This window comes from Miniopterus natalensis, chromosome 11 (genome assembly GCF_054644295.1).
Source record: "Miniopterus natalensis isolate mMinNat1 chromosome 11, mMinNat1.hap1, whole genome shotgun sequence".
In the NCBI taxonomy this organism is placed as follows: Eukaryota; Metazoa; Chordata; class Mammalia; order Chiroptera; family Miniopteridae; genus Miniopterus; species Miniopterus natalensis.
The window spans coordinates 50,905,748-50,925,608 of NC_142091.1; the positions used below are offsets into that span (position 1 = coordinate 50,905,748).

Sequence of the window (19,861 nt, forward strand, 5' to 3'; positions counted from 1 at the left end):
CTTAATCTGAGTAACTACTGGTATGAATCAATAGTTAAGAAACCTGCTTCTGTGTATGAATGGGAGTTTTGATTTGGTGGAGAGGGGGGGAAGAGAGAGAAACTTTCTTTTGGGACTTGGAAATTTAGGGAAGTTATTTTGTATTTATTGAATGCTAGGACAGGCATTAGAACTCTGCTTACTTTGTAATTTCCCCCCAGGCTCCGATTCCCTTGGGATCAGTGTTTTCCTTGCAGTCTTGAGATCACTGTCTGATTTAGAATTTCAGATCATTCAGGTTTGGATCAGTCTACTGTTTCAGCTAAGTTCAGCCTTGTGTCTCTTCTTTAGGTCTCTGTTCTTCCCAGTCAGGGCACAGACCCAGGTTTCCAGCTTCATCTCCAGTAGGGGGCGTGCAGGAGGCAGCCGATCTATGACTCTCTCTTCATTGATGTTTTTCTCTCTCCCTCCCTCTCCCTTTCTCTCTCTGAAATCAATAAAGACATATTAAAACAACAACAACGAAACAAGAAAAAAAAAGGCAAGAAAGGAGAGAAAGTAAATATTAAAGAGGCAGTATAAATAGAAAGCCCAAAATACACCATATAGAAAAAATACTGCCAATTAAACTATGATTTTGACTTCCAGTTTCATTTTTTGTTTACTGAAAGTGCTTTTTAAGATTCATTTGGACATACAGATTTTTCTCACATCACTTTTGTGCATACATAAAGGAATTACAAGTTAAATAGATTCATTAAGGTATTTGTAAGACTTTATCACCTTCACAGTCTCAGTCTTTGGAAACACTTTCTTGATTCAGACCAGTCACTGTCTGTCTTTCCACACAGAATTGTGCTCTCTACTCTGGAGAGTGATGGTAATTTTCTTCTGGAAGTTTCTTCAAGCCCCTTTGCCTGGAATTTTCTTTCAAGCCTCCGATACTCATTTTGCAAACTCTGATGCCAGTGCTTTTCAAAAGATGACAACAGGCAGTTTTCAGCATCCCCCTTTCCTTAACTTCTGCTTCAGTGGTTTATTGGCCGAGACGCTGAGGGGCTGCATTCTAGAGGAATAACAGTGAGTTGTGTTACTTTTCAGGCCACCTATTTAAATTTTTAGACACATCTCAGCAGAAGGCATCTAGAACTAATCTAATACACTTGGCGAGTTAGGAAGGGCTCTTGGACATTCAAACCAGATTTAGTCTGCCTTCCTTAGCTCAACCATCATCCATCCCGTCACCCCTTTTTACTTTTTATGCACTTTTGGGAAATTATTTTGTAGTTTAAAATTTAATATGGCAGCAACTTTTAGCCATAGGCATTTATGACAGTTTTACAGTGATACACTATTTCCTAGCCCATTCTCAGGATATCAGTCACCGGCACCTTTAACATTAGTGTATCATTTTGAGGTGTGTAAAAGGACACCAGGAGTTTGCCAGCATTTCCTATTGACTGAGCTTTGTTGTTTCCTCAGATTATATGGAAGTTATGCAGCTTCTGTCCAGCGTTAGTAGGAAGCTTCTGATAAATTGCTATTTGCCTTAATGACACATGAAATTAGCCTCATATTCTATATACACTTTTTAAAATTTTTATTAATTGTCAGTTTCTACTGCTTTCATTTGCAGTGTTTGACTGCTCATAGATATCTTGGATCTCAGTAACAAAATGTGATGCCGTTTTTCTACTTTGTCCTCTTGTTTAAAGTCAGGTAAAGCATTTAGTTGTTTCTTTACAAGAAACTATAAAGTTGCTGTTATTCCCTTAACATCAAACATTTGCTTCATGAATATCAGCTGCTATATTTCTATGTTTACAAAATAACTGCATTTCAATGCCAAATCGTAATTTAATCCTTTGAAGACTTTTAAAAATGGTACTTAAACTCAATTTGTGAAGTACCAACAATGCAAAAACTCAATTTGAAGTTATCATAATAAGAATAGCTATGATAAAGTTTGTACATGTGTAGGCAGTAAAGATTATGTTGCTATTACCACTTTGTCAAACTCAATTTTAATACTTCATCAACTAAAATCACTCTGATTTCTGAGATGTTAAACTGAGGAATTGCCATCATGGAATTGATTAAGTACATTATCAACAATTTCATTAAATATAAAAGAAACTACTCCAGTTAGAAGATAGAGATTGTTGGGCTGAATAAAAAAGAAGTGTGTGTGTGTGTGTGTGTTTATATCTATATACTAATCAAAAGAAACTGGTTTAGCTATATTACTATCAAATAAAATATACCTTAATCCAAGTTGTAGCATAAAGGTCACTCAAATGTGATAAAAAATTAAATCCACTAGAAAGCTAGAAAATCTTAAATTTGTGTACACTTAATAACATGGCCTCAAAATATTTAAATAAAAATTGACAAAATTTGAAGGAAAAACAGATAAATAAAAAAATCAGAGTGTAAGATTTTAACTTACCTTTCAGTAATGACAGTAGAAGCAGACAAATATTAAGAATATGAATATTGGATAATTATGTAAAGTTATAGAGCATGGCCAGTTCTATACTTCTATAGGTTAATGATGGTTTATAAATTGTATTTGCTCTTTTTTAATGTTTACATTTTATTTTATAAGGTCAGAATTTTTGCTCTGTTTTTCATTACTTTTTTTCCACTGAACGAATAAATTATTTTTTATTATTTACCCAAAAGTACCTATCGGTCTCATTTTGAATTTCCATTTGTGCAATAAGAATTAGAATTTTCCTATTGTCTTATAGCTAGAGATAACTATTTTTCTCACAATGCATCTGAAACATTATTAATAAGACAATGGAAAAGAACTGTCAGGGTTCATTTGAAATGCAAAAAACAAACAAACAGCAACTAAATAACAGACATTAAGTGTTGCACAGTATGGCTCAGTTGGTTGAAGTGTCCTCCCGTGCCCTGAAGGACCCCTTGTTCTTTTTCCTGTCAGGGCACATACCCAGGTTTCAGGTTCATCCCCAGTTGGGGCACATACATGAGGCAACCCATGGGTTTCTCCCTTTCTTTCTCTCTCTCTCTCTCTCCCTCTCTCTAAAGTCAATAAAACATATTCTTGAGTTGCACATGTGTCAATAAAACAAGAATGCTTTTCCTAAAATTTATTATATTAAAATTCATTATATTATTAATGTGGCTTTGGGGATGCATGGATGTATAGTTTGAAAACATCTTTTCAGGACCTTACTATAATTATACCTTTATTTCAGATGAGGTGGAGGACCATCCTACTGCAATATTGTTTTCTTTTGGTTACATGTCTACTTACTGCTCTTGACGCTGTGCCTATAGACATAGACAAGACAAAAGTAAAAAATCCTCACCCTGTGGACAGTGCAAAGATAGAACCACCAGTAAGTCAAATGAGAATTATAACCTTGTGGGAAGAATTTTAACTAAGATATTGCTAATACTTATTAGTTATAAAATTGGACATTTAGAAACTATTTTTGAAATAGAAGTGAAAAGAGTATAGGACAAGCATATATTGTTTAATGTTAGACAATTTTTTTTTAAATGTAGTTAGTATATTAAGAAGGGTATGGAAGAATTAATCACAATACATTTCTGATGTAGAGCTAACCAGTCCCCCCAAAAACATTGCATTATATTCAAAGGAGAGGCAGATAGCAATATGGAGAAACAGGTAACAATGGGGTAAAACCAATTAATATTTTTAAAGTCTTCATTGTCTAAGCCATACAGAAAACCTACCTTTGTGTAAGAGTAAAACATGGTTTTGGTGCAATCCCTGAAACATGATTTCTGCAACTCCTCGTTTGAGCTTTTTAATGTTGACTGTACAAACTATCAAAGTAGATATGTTCAGAGCCATTTTACTAGACATTTACTTTTGCTAGACATTTTCATTTTTTAGAATTGAGATCTTTAGATGTAGGGAAGGAAAAACTTTCAGAAGCTTTACTGTTTGTTTCTTAATTTGAAGGATACTGGACTTTATTATGATGAATACCTCAAGCAAGTGATTGATGTACTGGAAACAGACAGTCATTTCAGAGAAAAGCTCCAGAAAGCAGACATAGAGGAAATAAAGGTAAGTGTAATTAAATAATTATTTAAAAAACCTTTGAGCATCCAGACACTGATCTAAGTGCTGGGGATACAAAGATGAGACTCACTCCCAGCCCTTACAAAACCCTCAAGGGAGACTAACATCCAGAAGAAGGTTACTAAAATGAATATATGATGAGTATATAATATGTTTTGCATATACAGAGGGTGGACTCATAATTCAGTAAGAAGTAGTGGGGAAGGTGGGAAGTCATTCTTTTTGGTAGAGATTATGCCAGTGCTTAATGATGTGACCGAGGAAAGAAAAGAGACTGGGAGGCATCCTAGGCCAAGGTGCAAGGGTACTGAAAGAAGAGATATACAGGAAACTAGAATAGTAACTGTTGCTGGAACCTGGACTGGGAAGTAGAGGCCATGATTGGCTAAAAGACAAGGTTGGGTTAGATCATGGTTTAGATGATGGAGGGGGGGCCTTGTACATCATGTTAAGGGACTATGATCATGACGTGAGGACATAAGGAAGCTATTCAAATATTTAGAATAGGTTAAGTTCTGATGTTTTAATCAGGCCCAGATTAACAGAAGAGGTAACAGGCCATATCATATGTGAATAGGGGAGATTTAACTATTTGCCTCTGTCTTAAGAACCCTATTAGACATAATCCTAGCCCTAGACATTTTAGTAATCAAACTAAAGAAAGGGAGTTGTAAAAGATCTGACCAGAGAGATTCTTTTAAAGCTCACCATTGAAGGGCAATGGGTGGGTTTAGTTGGGTTTACCCAGTCAGCAGTAAAAAAAATTTCCAGTGATTTAAATCTTTCAGTTACACCTCTCAAGATAATGTTGTTTGCTTATGGTATTTTTGTTTATTTTTTAAAACTTTCCTAAAAAAATATCTCACCCATTTCTAGAATCAGAATTAGAGGCTTTTGTTAGAAGGAACGTTTCTGAGTCAAGCATCGTTATTTCAGTCTCTGTCCCTGGTGTCGGCCCCTTTGAAAGACTGACCTGTATGAGGTTGTGGCATTTATCAGAGCCTGTGTGTGACTATTAGTTCATAGCTCTCCTCTGGGAGGCTCTGAACTGTTCTGAGCCAGTAATTCCCCTGAGTTGTCTTGAGAATAATTTTGTATTTCCTTTGAAGAATTAATCTGCGGAACTAATTTCCTGGGGTGAATGATATTTAATGTAGAACTTCCAATATCTCTTATCTACTTAAATTAGTATTAAGAGCATTAGTATTAGTATTAAGTAACAGAAAATGTGGAAAATGGGAGGTACTATACAGGGTGAGGCAAAAGTAGGTGTACAGTTGTTCATATGGAAAATAATAAAATAATTAATAATAATACAAGAATAAACTGTATTTTGCATACTCACAACTCTACACCTACTTTTGCCCCAACCTGAATAGAGATAATCAGGAGGAAAAAGACAACAGCTTCCTGGGTTGGTGTAGGGAATACCTTTCTAAGTGTCTTCCTTTCACAGTCGATTCTTATTCCCTATTGGAGGTGTGGAGAGACAAAATAAAGTAAATTAAACAGTTATTCAATGAAAAAGAAATAAGAGTAAAAATAGACAATAAAACCCAAGCCAACGGAATTATTATAAGTAGCTTAGCAAAGACTCTTCACTCAGGAAGAATTGGGGGGAAAAGTTTAGAATTTGTCCTTTCCTTTTCAGCCAAGTGGGTTGAAAGAAGAACCGTGCTATATCTCTTTACTTCCCAAACACTGCTAACTGGAAAGATTATGACTTTGCTTGCACCACTTCAGTTAGTGTACTTTCATTAAGGGTATTAGTAACTTCTTTTTATTTTAATTTTATTTTTTGATTACAGTTTGCATTCAACATATTTTGTATTAGTTTCATGTGTACAGCACAGCAGGTAGATGTTCATATAGGTTATAAAGTGTTCTCTCCATAATTCAAATGCCCACCTGGCCCCATACATAGTTATTACAATATTGTTGACTATATTCCCTATGCTTTACCTTACATCCCCATTCCTATAGAGAGGATCACCTAAATATATAAAGCAAATTTTGATAAACATACAGGGAGAGATTAACAGTAATACAGTAATAGTAGGGGACTCTAACACCCCATTGGCATCAATGGGTAGATCTCCCAGACAGAAAATTAACAAGGAAACGGTGGCCTTAAATGACACATTAAACCAAATGGGTTTAATCGATATTTTCAGAGCATTTCACCCCCAAACTGCAGAACATACATTCTTTTCAACTGTACACAGAACGTTTTCAAGGATAGACCACATGTTAGGCCATAAAACAAGCCTCAATAAATTTAACAAGATTGAAATCATTTCAAGCATCTCCTCCAAACACAATTGTATGAAACTAGAAATCAATTGCAAACACACACGTACACACACAAACACCTGGAGACTAAGTAACATGTTACTAAACAATAAATGTGTTCACAATGAGATCAAGGAAGAAATCAAAAAGATACCTTGACACAAATGAAAATGAAAACACAACAACACAGAATCTATGGGATACAGCAAAAGCAGTCCTCCTAAGAGGGAAATTCATATCAGTAAAGGCCTACATCAAGAAACCAAAAAATCTCAAATAAACAATCTAACCTTACAACTAAAGGAACTAGAAAAAGAACAAACAAAGCCTAACATGAGTAGAAGGAAGGAAATAATTAAGATCTAGATGGAAACGAAGTAGAATCTAAAAGAGAAAATTAAAAATATCAATGAAACCAAGAGCTGTTCTTTGAAAAGATAAACAAGATTGATAAACCTTTAATCAGACTCATCAAGAAGGACCCAAATAAAGAAAGTAAGAAATGAAGGAAGAGAAGTAACAATACACCACAGAAATATAAAAGATTATAAGAGAATACTATGAACAATTACATGTCAAAAAATTGTACAATCGGGAAGAAATGGATAAATCCATTTGTATGTTTATCCATTGTATGGATAAACATACAATTTTCCAAGACTGAATCAAGAAGAAACAGAAAATCTGAACAATCAATTACAACCAACAAAATCAAAGCAGTAAAAGCTCCCAACAAACAAAAGTCCTGCACCAACTGACTTCACAGGTGAATTATACTAAACATTCAAAGAAAAACTAATGCCTATCGTTCTCAAACTATGCCAAAAATTTCGAGAGAAGACTCCCAAGCTCCTTTTAAGACACCAGAATCACCCTGATTCCAAAACCAGATAAAGACACTACGAAGAATGAAAATTATAGGCCAATATTACTGATGAACATAGATGCTCAACAAAATATTAGCAAACCTAATTCAGTAATACATTAAAAGATCATACACCATGATCAAATGGAATGTTGTTACACTTGATGTTGTCCCAGAGGTTCCTTAAACTCTCCACATTTTAAAAAATTCTTTTTCGCCTGGCCGGGTGTGGCTCAGTGGTTGAGCATCAACCTAGGATCCAGGCGATCAGGGTTCGATTCCTGGTCAGGGCACATGCCTGGGTTGCGGGCTTGATCAATGACTTTCTCATCATTGATGTTTCTGTCTCTCTCTCTCCTTCTCCTTTCCTCTCTCTGAAATCAATAAAGATATATTAAAAAAATAAAAAATTCTTTTTCATTTTTGCTGCTCTGATTGGGTATTTTCTCTACCTCTCTTCCAAATTGCTGATTCCATCCTCTGCTTCATTTAATCTGCTTTCAATTCCTTCTAGATATTTTATTCTTCATTTCTGACTGGCTCCTTTTTATGGTTTCTATGCATTTTTTTATGCTTACTATCTCTTTGTTTAAGTCCTCTCTGAGTTCATCTGTTCTTTCCCTGAATTTCTTGAGCGTTCTTATGCCTATTGTTTTGAATTCTGTATCTGGTAGATTGCTTGTCTCCGTTTTACTTAGTTCTTTTTCTAGGGATTTCTCATGTTCTTTCATTTGGGACATGTTTCTTTGTCTCCCCATGTTGGCAGCCTCTCTGTATTTGCTTCTGAGTATTAGGTAGGTCTTTTATGTTTCTTAGTCTTGGTAGGATGTCCTTGTGTAGAAGGTGTCCTATGGGCTCAGTAGTGCAGCCTCCCTTATTACCTGAGCTAGCTGCTCCAGGAATGTCCTTCGTGTGGGTTACATGAGCCCTCCTGTTATGGTTGAGTCTTTTTTTTTTTTTTAATTCTCACCCCAGGATATTTTTTCCATAGCTTTTCAGAGAGAGTGGAAGGTTGGGGAGAGAGAAAGAGATATCGACGTGAGAAAGACACATCTATTGATTGCCTCCCACACATGCCCCGACCGGGGCCAGGGACTGAGCCTGCAACCGAGGTATGTGCCCTTGGCCGGGATTGAACCTGGGACCCTTCAGTCATTGGCCAGGCATAGTTCAGTCTTGATTGCTGTTGACCCATTCGTGGGTGGGGTTGACCCTCAAGTTGGCTGACTATGAGGATTGACCCTGACCACAGTGTATGAACTGCTGTGTGGGGGCACCCCATGGAACAGAATTCACCCCAGCAGGGTCTGGTGCCTGCCATAATCTCCCTTTGGGTGTGCTGCTTATGGAGCTAATTGGGTCGTGTTCTGATGTGGTCTGAAGGCTGCCATTGGGTGTGTTGGTTGTGGGGCCTCTTGTGAGGGACTCTGGTGCCGGTCAATGTCAGATGCTGCCTGTGACTCGCCCTGGGCTACTTGTTTGGAGCTACAAAATGGTCCACTGTTTGTGGCTGCCTCTGCTGGGCCTGGATGTGCATGGGAGGGGACAAGCTGCATAACAAGTCTGGCTTCTACTAGTACCAAGCCTGGGGGCAGGTCAGCAAAAGTCCTAAGGTACCCTGAGATCTGCCTCCACCTGCTAGCTGCCTGTTAAGCTCAGTCACTGACCACATGAAAGTTGTGTGAGATAGGTTCTCAGTGAGTCACCAGGTAAGGGCAAGTGGTGTTCACTAGGCTGATACAGATTCAAACTCGGTGCCAGTGCTGGGTGTGAGGCCATTCAGCAAAAGTCTCAGGGTACACCAAGGCCACCTGCCACGTGCCTGGGGCCTTTGTACCTTTGTGGTGGAGTTGGGTCTCAGGGCTTTGTCCAGGTAAATCCAGCAGAGATTGTCAGGCTAAAAGAGACCAAGATTTGGCTGTGTGGAGGGATGGCTCTGCCCAGGAACACTGGTGCCCGTCTGGTGCACGAGAGAAAAATGGCCCTTGCCCTAGAACCATGAAACTCAGTCTCTCCTTTTGTGTCTCTGCCACTCCCTGAGTCTCTCCGGACCTCCTCAAGAGCCTTTCCAGGAAGTCTGCACCATGGGCCTAGGTTGGAGGCCAAGACAGGCTGGCAGGGCAGGGCCTACAGGAGTCGGCAGGGAAGGGCCAGTGCCAGTCTCCAGGCTGATGTCCTGAGGAGGTGGAGGCAGGCCCAATCCCAGAACAGTGGCACCACTCAGGCACACGGGGGAAAAATGGCCTTTGCTTGACAGCCACACAGCTCAGTCTCTCTCTGTGTGACTCTGGCACTCCTTGAGTTTGCCTGAACTTCAAGAGCTCCTCAATAAATTCTGCACCCTGGGCCCAGGCTGGAGGGCAGGACAGACCTCTCTACCAAGGGCCATCCTGGCAGGGCAGGACCTCCAGGAGTTGGCAAGTAGGGTCTATTTCCTCTCCCAGGCTGATGCCTAATGGAGGGGAATGCTTGGCCCAGGAACGATGGCATCTGTGGGTGGTGTGGGAAAGGGACCTAGCACAGGGACATTTGCTGCTTTCTCTCCAACCCTCTCCTTAGAGCCACGCCGTTCAATCTCTTTCTGTATGATTCCGGTCCCCTCCAAACTGCTGACCCTTCACTAGAGCCCAGAGTGAATGCTGTGAATGAGATTTTGTGTAATGGCTCTCTAAAAGAGCAGTCTCCCTTCTCACCAGGTTGGGTGGAAGCCCCACTGATCTTCACAGCCGGATATTGTGTGGACTCATATTCTGGGCTCTGGTGCTGCGCCTTACGGAGCCTAGTGTGGGGCTAAGGCCCCTCGCTCCTCCAGGGGGACCTCTTCAGCCAAGATAGTGCTCTGGATTCTTAACCTCCCCACCCTTATGTGGGTGTAGGACCAGCCCTTTTCTCTTCTCTGCTCTTCCTACAAGTCTCTATGTGGGTTCCTCTGTGAACCCTTAGGTCTAAGACTTCTGTTCAGTCAGTCTTTAGATGGTTATTTAGGCTGATCCAACTGTAGTTGCAACTCTGATATGGTCCGGGGAGGAGGTGAGTGTAACTTCCACCTACTTTATTGCTATCTTGCTCTGAACTCAGTGACTTCTTTCCTTTTTTCTTTCTTTTTCTTTTTCTCTTTTTAGGTTTCATCTGAATACATATTTATTAGATAAATATTTGAGGTTGTCACATCATCTAACTATGTACAGCTTTGCATCAGTCATTTCTTAACTGTTAAATCCGGTGAACACTTATTATTCCTCTTTTTACTCAACTCTTTTACTTTACCTCAATGGTTCTCAGATTTTAGGATGGGTTAAAACACAGTTTTAGGGCCTTCCTGATTCAGTAAGTCTAGGGCCTGTATTGTAAAGTTCCCAGGTGACGCAGATGCTTCCACTTGGGGACCACACTTTGAGAACTATTGTTTTATCTAGCAATAATGACCATTCTCTCCTTGAAATCTACTGCTCTTTTTGTTCTATAAGAGCATATTTTCCTAGCTCTCCCTCTTCCTCTCTGAACATTCTTTCTTGGTCTCCCCTGTGGGGTTCCTTTTCCGCACCTTCTTCAGCAGGCCCCATTGACTCAGTCCTAAATGGTTTGTCTGCCTGATTGCTAGTTAGACTTGCAGTTTGTGATTGCAAATGCATTTATGAACAAGAGAAAGTAAATCGCTAGGTATTTTGTTTCTGAAATCTTGAAATATGTATCTGATAATTTACCTATGAAAAAAGTAGTCAAAGGAGATACCGTAAGAAATATGAATTTTGGCCCGGCCGGGCTTGGCTCAGCAGTTGAGCATCAACCTAGGATCCAGGAGATCGGGGTTCGATTCCCAGTCAGGGCACATGCCCGGGTTGCGGGCTGCAGCTGATCAATGACTCTCTCATCATTGATGTTTCTATCTCTCTCTCTCCCCCCCTTTCCTCCCTCTGAAATCAATAAAGATATATTAAAAAAAAAAGAAAGATAGCTTTAAAAAAAAAAAAAAGAAAGAAATATGAATTTTGAAGGTATTTATATAAAGGGATGACTATAACTGAAGTAGGCCAAGTTACTTAAAAAACTTTATTGAAATATAATTCACATACCATAACCTTTTCCCCTTTAAAGCATATAATTCAGTGGCTTTTAGTATATCCACCGAGTCATGTAACCATTACCACTAATTTTAGGACGACTTCATTTGCCCCCAAAAGAAACTCTGTACCCATTAAGCTATCACTCCCCATTTCTTTCTCTCCTTAGCTCCTGGCAGTCATTAATCTATTTTCTATCTTTATGGATTTGCCTATTCTGGACATTTCATATGAATGCAACCATATATACGATATATGGCTTTTGTGTCTGTCTTCTTTGACTTAGCATATTAAATGAAAACACACGTTTTCAAGGTTTATCGTGCTGTGGCATGTATTAGTACATTGATTCCTTTTTATGGCCAAGTAATATTCCATTGTATGGCTGTTCCATATAGTGTTTATCAGTTCACCAGTTAATGGACATTTTGAGTATTTCTGCAGTTTTGGCTAGAATGAATAATGCTGCTATGAACATCCACGTACAAGTTCCTATGTGAACATATGTTTCAATTCTCTCAGTATATACTGAGAAATGGAATTGCTGCATCATATGGTAACTCTGTTTAACTTTTTTTTATAAGAGAAAGTTTATTTAATATTTATTTATTTATTTCTAGGCAGCTGAGGAATTGCGAATTTCCCCCCCCCAAAATGGATGCAGCATTTTATAATTCAAGTTACTTTTTGAGTTTCTCCTTTGTGCTTTAATAAATTTTATGGCTTTTAGGTATCTTGATTTTAGACTTACACACTGAATATCTTCTGAAAGAAATGCTTTTGGCCCGGTCAGGCGTGGCTCAGCGGTTAAGCGTCGACCTAGGATCCAGGCGATCAGGGTTCGATTCCCGGTCAGGGCACATGCCCGAGTTGTGGGCTGTAGCCAACCAATGACTCTCTCATCATTGATGTTTCTCTCTCTCTCTCTCCTTCTCCTTTCCTCTCTGTGAAATCAATTAAAAAGTATATTAAAAAAAAAAGAAAAAAAAAGAAATGCTTTTGTACTATCAAATTTATCTAAATTAGTCAAAAGTGTCACTATTATAACTCTATTTTTAATATATGGTATCTGTTCTAAAAATGCACTCTAATAGATAAAACTAACTTATTATTTTGTCAACAGAGTGGGAGACTAAGCAAAGAGCTGGATTTAGTAAGTCACCACGTGAGGACAAAACTTGATGAACTGAAAAGGCAAGAAATAGGAAGATTAAGAATGCTAATTAAAGCTAAATTGGATTCCCATCAAGGTAAGTGCTAAATAAAAAGTAGGAAAATTTCAATATTTGGTTGTTGAGGTCAATTTACATTAGCACCTGACATGTTTTCTAGTCAAAATTTAATGTTAGTATTAATTTGGCTTTTCTTAATTTTTAACATTTAATTAGTTGAATGGGTAATACATTCCCATCATTCAAAAATCTAAATGCTTAGCTTTAAATAATTATATCAATAAAAAGGAAGAATGAAAAGTAATGAATTAAGCCACTGATTTAAAAGAGGAAAAATAACATCAAAGCAAACCAAAAGAAAGCAGAGAAAGAAAATGTAATTGGACCACTTTCCATAGATGAAATAGAAAAATTGTCACAGAGCTAGCTCCACAAAAAACACCAGCCCGGATTGTTTTTAAGAGAATTCTATCAAACCATTAAAAAGCAGATTGTGAATGCTATTTAAACTAGTCTAGAGCCAATGAAAAGAAGGAAAGCTTCCACACTTTTATTATATATTGGTGTCAAAACTAAAATTATTGTACATCAAAATAATTCTATATCATAGCAAGTGGATTTATTTCAGGAGTATAAGAAATCTAATACTATAAATCATCATATGACTAGAAATAAGGAAAGAAGATCTTAGTGTGACAAAAGAAATCATAAAGTCAAAGAACAAATGATAAATTGGAATAATTCTTTGAAGCTTGATTAAAAAAAAAAATTAAGACAGTTTTTTAAGAGCAATGTAAGGTTCACAGCAGAATAGAGGGGAAGGTACAGAGATTTATCATATATCCTCTTCCGCTCAACATTGTAAACATGTTTATTCTCCATAGGTTAATTTATAAATGTAACAGGATCCAAATAAAAATATGTGCTTTTTTTTCTGGTACTAGCCAAGTTAATTTTAAAGTTCATATGAAAAAAGGAAACAAGGAAAGCTACATACCTCTAAAAAAGAAAAATAATGAAGGACTAGATATATTAGATATTAAAATACATCACTAAGCCTCAGTCATTAGAACTGTATGTTTTTTACATATAAGTAGAAAGAACCATGGAACAGAATAGAAATTCCAGAAGTAAAATTAAATACACGTAGAGTTTAGTTTGAATTAAAGGTTGTATCTCATTTTTAGTGGGATAAAGATAATTTAATACAATGTATCAATGTGATTGGGTATCTGATTGGGAAAAGGTAATAGTTCTCTATCTTGTACATATCAGTATACGTTCAAATAAATCAAAGATTTAAGTGTAGAAAATAAAACTGTAAAAGCATTAGGTGACAACATAGGTGAATTCCTTTATTATCTTAGAATAGTTTTTCTTATAATGAATGAAAATCAAGGGGCCAGATTTAGCAGATGGGAGACCCTTCAAGCTGGCTCCTGTGTCCTTGTGACTTGCCCCTATAGGTTGGTTATTTGGGTGGTGCATTGTCACTAATAGAATCTGAACATTTACTCTTGGTAGAATAGTAGTTTTTAATCTTCAGATTCCATAAGAACAACCTGGGGAGCTAGTTAAAAATGCAGATTACTGGCCTGGCCGGGCGTGGCTCAGTGGTTGAGCATTGACCTAGGATCCAGGAGATTGTGGTTCGATTCCCAGTCAGTGCACATGCCTGGGTTGTCGGCTGGATCCCTAGTCAGGGGCGTGCAGGAGGCAGCTGATCAATGGTTCTCTCATCATTGATGTTTCTCTCTCTCTCTCTCTCCCTCTCCCTTCCTCTCTCTGAAGTCAATAAAGATAAATTTTTTTTTTAAAAAAAAGCAAATTACTGGACCTTACTTCCAGGTATTCTGATTCTAAGGATGAATAATCTGCATTTTAAATATGTGCTTCTGGTCAGTGGATTATATTGGAGAAATGCTCATGTAGAGCATTAGACTCGTTGCTAGTGAATAGATTTAGAAAACAAGTACCAAACACTCATTATCCTGATATTAAGGGTATCAATGAGAGGTAAGTTGAGCTCATACTGTACATACTATTTCAGATCACTAGGTACACAAGGTAATTTCACCCTTGAAACCAGGCCTAAGGTGTTTTGAAATTTCTTTCCTCTTAGCCTCTATTTCCTTTATCTTGGCAATATTTTCTTTATTTCAAGATAGAGACTGAATTTCATTATTTAAAGAAAACAGTCTAATATGCTTAGAAAACTTATGAATATTTTGTCATTGATTCAGAATTGAAATTTCTGATAATTTGAAGAAGGGTTTCAAGAATCTTAATTTGGGGAGGTATAATTTTTAAAGTAGGCAATACATTCCCATGGTTTAAACCCAGAAAGTCTAAGAAGGTATATAGCAAAAAACTCCTTGATATTTTTGTAACCTCCCAGTTCCCACTGCCCTAACACTATCCTTCCCAAGTTTCTTTATTCTTATATAAGCAAATACAAAAGAAGTTCTTATTTTCTCTCTCTTTTTATATAGAAGCTAGCATACAATACACTTTTTTGCCTTGTGTTTTTCCTTTAACAACATATTTTGGAGATCTTTCTATATTAATACATAGAGACCATCTCCATTTTTTTAAAACAGCTGCATAGATTTTCATTATATGGAGATACCATAATTTATTTAACCAGGCCTCTGTTGATAGACATTTGTTTTTTTTCTAGTGAATACTCTTGTACATATGTTGCTATGTATTTGTGTAAGATTACTTGTAGGATAAGTTCCCCACAGTGAAATTGTTAAATCAAAAGATCTATGTTATTTGTAATTTGGATAGATATTGCCAACTTCACAAAGGTTGTATCAGCACACTTTCCCACCAGCAATAATTTCTCACGGCCTTGCTAATAGTTTGCATTTTTAGGGATTTCACCATTCTGTTACATGATATACTAGTGAAGTTTTAATATGTATTTCTCTTATGTACTATATTCCTTTTTCCTAAGTGGGAACCCTGACTTCTAACAAATCAACACACACCTGTTTTGCTCAATTCTATAATACAACACAGTGCAGAATCACTCCATCCATTCAACTACAATATATTATTTGTAGCTTGTTTTTAAAAAATGTTTTACAAAGAAAAACAATCCATATTTCTTTACAAAAGTCATTATTCAGATGAATTTACCTGAATTAGACTTTGTCAAGATTCATTGGAGCAGCATACAAAGAGTCTTTCATACAAATTTTAGAGCACTTTTTTTTAGAAATTCTACTTAGAACTTTGGGGAGGGCAGTGTATTAGAATTTATCTAAAGAAAAGTAGGAAATTTCATAGTTTTATGATAATAAATAGTTTTTGCTGTTAATTATACTGATGGTCAACTAGTCTTTCAAGAAATAACATTAAGATATACACATTAAATTGTATTCCATTCTAGATTCAAGGACATTTCCTTTGCCTAGAATAACAAAATGTATAATATTCTAAAAGAAAATATGATCCCTTAATCTAAAACTTTGAATTTTGTTATAAAGTCCACTAGGAATAAATGTGAATGCTTATTCTTATGTAACACTTATACTAATGTTTCTAGCTTCTAGTATTTTATCATTTATAGTTTTCTCATTTTCTTTCAGATACAGGCATAGACCACCATGCTCTTCTAAAACAATTTGATCACCTAAACCACCTGAATCCTGACAAATTTGAATCTACAGATTTAGATATGCTAATCAAAGCAGTAAGAATAATTCCAAAAAATAATGTCTATGTTGTGCCTTTGAGGTTTTGTAAGTAACTATATATAATGGTTATATATATGTAATTTGACAAGTAAATTCAGTGAAGTGGTAATATAACTTTTATATAATACTCTCTAGCATATCTTTAAAGGGAGATGGCTTAACTTTTATTAGTACAGATAATAATTTGTATATACAGGTCTGTAATACTTTAGCCACAATTGCAAAATCCAAAAAACTATAAAAACAGAAACCTGGCTTGAATTATAGTAGGGCTATTTATATTTTTTATTTAGCTTACTTAATGTGAGTACTCCTAGATTCTGCTGAAGAAGTACTATTCTGTTTGATTACAGACTCTGCAGGGATGTTCCATAATGTGGCATATGTGCTATATTCCCTTTCTAAAAAATCTGGAAAATTCTTTTTTTTCTTCCAGTTTTATTGAGATATAACTGACACGTAACACTGTTTAAGTTTAAGATGTACAGCATAACGACTTGACATTGCAAAATGATTACCAAAATAAGTTTAGTTGACATCCATCACCTCATATAATTACGAAAAAAATTTTTTTTCTTGTGATGAGAACTTTTAGGATTTACTCTCTTAGCAACTTTCAAATATACTATACGACATGGTTAACTATAGTCATCATGTTGTACGTTACATCCCCAGGACTTATTCGTCTTATAACTAGAAGTTTGTACCCTTTGACCACCTTCACCCCATTTTCTCACCCCTCTGCCTGTGGTAACCATAAATCTGATCTCTTTTTCTATGAAGTTAGTTTAAGATTCCACATATAAGTGAGATCATACAGTATTTGTCTTTGTCTGACTTATTTCACTTAGCATAAGGCCCTCAAGGTCCATCCATGTTGTCACAAGTGGCAGGATTTCCTTCTGTTTTATGCCCGAATTGATGGACACTTAGGTTGTTTTATCTCTTAGCTGTTGTAAATAATGCTGCAGTGGACATAGGGGTGCAGGTATCTCTTTGCCATAGTGATTTTGTTTCCTTTGGATATACACCCAGAAGTGGAACTGTTGGATTATATGATGGTTCTAGTTTTAATTTTTTTGGAAACCTCCTTACTGTTTTCCATAGTGGCTACACCAATTAACAATCCTACCAACAGTGCACAAAGGTTCCCTTTTCTCCACAACCCCGTCAGCATTTATCTCTTGTTGTTTTGATAGCCATTCTAAAAGGCATGAGGTAATATCTCATTGTGGTTTTGATTTGCATTTCCCTGATGATTAGTGATGCTGAGTACTTTTTTGTGTACCTGCTGGCCATTTGAATATCTTCTTTGGAAAAATGTCTATTCAAGTTCTTTGCCTATTTTGAATTGGATTAATTGGTTTTTTTTGCTATTGAGTTTATGAATTCTTTGTGTATTTTGTGTATTACCTCCTTGTCAGATACATGATTTGTAAATATTTTCTCCCATTCCATCGGTTGTCTTTTTGTTTTGTTGACTGTTTCCTTTGCTGTGCAGAAGCTTTTTAGTTTGATGTCCATCCCACTTGTTTTTTTATTTTGTTGCTTGTGCTTTATGTGTCCTATTTAAAAAATCATTACCAAGACCCACGTCAAGAAGTTTTTCCCTATGTTTTCTTCTAGGGGTTTTATAGTTTCAGGCCTTACATTTTAAATCTTTAATCCACTTAAAATTAATTTTTGTGAGTGGTGTAAAGGGTTTAGTTTCATTCTTTTACATGTGAATATCCAATTTTCCCAGCACCATTCATTGAAGAGAGATGGTTATTTCTCCATTGAGTGTCCTTGGCTCCCTTATCAAATATTAGTTGATAGAAAATTCTGAAACTCATCTGGCCTCAGGGATTTTAGATAAGAGTTTGCATACCTCTCATGTTGTATTGTACCAAGTTACCAAGCTAAATGTTCTTGCCTGGATGTTACGAGATGGAATTAAGTGTTGAGAAACTAATGTAGTTTGCTACTGTACAGATTTGATACAGTCCCTTCCGTTTTCTTTTTCAAATCAATTCATATATTACTTACTTATGAGGAACTTCCTAAACTTTCAGTTCCTTTGCCTACTTTTCTGGTAATAATAATGACTGAAATAAAATGGTAGAATTTAAAAAGAGGAGTCCATTACTTTTTTGGACCTCTTATACTGTCTTCTTTTAGAAAATATGATATATGCAAGAGTGGCTTTATTTATACTTTTCAAACATCTTTTTATTTAAATTATAGGCTACAAGTGATCTGGAACACTATGATAAAACTCGACATGAAGAATTTAAAAAATATGAAATGATGAAGGAACATGAAAGGAGAGAATATTTAAAAACACTGAATGAAGAAAAGAGAAAAGAAGAAGAATCTAAATTTGAAGAAATGAAGAAAAAGCATGAAAATCACCCCAAAGTTAATCATCCAGTAAGGATTATGACTTTATGAAACCATAATTAGAGGAAAATGCTTCTTTGTACCAGATAGTAGAATTTTATCATAAGTTATTGGTACTTAAATATTGATTCCTAATTCTGCATAGTTCCTCAGCTTTGTATTTTATTTTGAATATATACACATAGATTATGTTTTGTTTAAGTGTTTTTTAAAATTGATTCACAGGGAAGCAAAGATCAACTAAAAGAGGTATGGGAAGAGGCTGATGGATTGGATCCTAATGACTTTGATCCCAAGACATTTTTCAAATTACATGGTAACATATTTGATACAAACATTAATATTTATATCTACTGTTTGAAAAATTATAGTTGCTTTACTCTTAATATTTCTACCAAGGTCTGCTGTTGAGTCCTATTGATAATAAATGTTTAGAGTTTTTCTCTGGAGTAATATAATAGTCTTTATTGCTGATATGCAGTATAAAATATTTTATGTCAGTAGCTGTATCTTTATATTAGCTTTTACTGGTAAGTCATTATATGACTTATTACAAGATTCTCTGTAAAATGAAGGTATTTTTGTGATGAGGTAGGTGATATCTAACAGGTTTTACGCTATAATATTAAAATTTACTTTTACTCTTATAGCATATTGCTTTACTTTATATTTTTGGAGAAAATTGTGTGATATGTTTTTCTAAAAAACTATGACAAATTATAAATAAGTGAATTGTTATTAGTTGGACTGATCTGAGGCTTCATAAAAAAGAAGAAACCTTTTTCTGCCTCATATTGATGCTTCATGTCAGTACTACTTTTGCAAACCATTTGTAAACTGTTGTATTTTAGTGACTTATTTTCTAAGGCATTAAAATCAGTTTTTTGCATTGGGAACTTTAGATGTCAATAATGATGGCTTCCTTGATGAACAAGAATTAGAAGCCCTATTTACTAAAGAGGTAAATGAGTTCATTAAGTATTCTGTTGTTTTGCTCTCTCTTTTTTTCCTTTTATTATCTTTCTTTCTTTTATGTTGGCTTTAAATTTTTCTTTTTAGTTGGAGAAAGTATATGACCCTAAAAATGAAGAGGATGATATGGTGGAAATGGAGGAAGAAAGGCTTAGAATGAGGGAGCATGTAATGAATGAGGTATGTTTGAAAGTTTAAGATATGTCACAGTATTTCTATGCATCATTTAAGCTGTTGCAATAAATCTTACCACAGAATGGAAGACAGGTTTGCAGAATAGGTATTTAACTGGATTTTGCATTTTAGATCCAGAATATTCAGTACATTCCCTTGCTGTCAAT

At 35.9% G+C, this 19,861-nt stretch overlaps 1 protein-coding gene across 5 annotated transcripts in view; it reads left to right on the forward strand.

The window, feature by feature from the left end:
* Positions 1-19,861, forward strand: part of NUCB2 (nucleobindin 2) — a 34,823-nt gene that overhangs the window by 7,942 nt on the left and 7,020 nt on the right. For all 5 annotated transcript variants that reach the window (XM_016225159.2, XM_016225155.2, XM_016225160.2 and 2 more), the window contains 8 exons: positions 3,210-3,353; positions 3,947-4,054; positions 12,411-12,537; positions 16,059-16,162; positions 18,393-18,578; positions 18,774-18,864; positions 19,451-19,509; positions 19,608-19,700. In XM_016225159.2, coding sequence (XP_016080645.2) covers positions 3,210-3,353; positions 3,947-4,054; positions 12,411-12,537; positions 16,059-16,162; positions 18,393-18,578; positions 18,774-18,864; positions 19,451-19,509; positions 19,608-19,700 — 912 coding nt within the window. The remainder of the gene's footprint in view (positions 1-3,209; positions 3,354-3,946; positions 4,055-12,410; positions 12,538-16,058; positions 16,163-18,392; positions 18,579-18,773; positions 18,865-19,450; positions 19,510-19,607; positions 19,701-19,861) is intronic.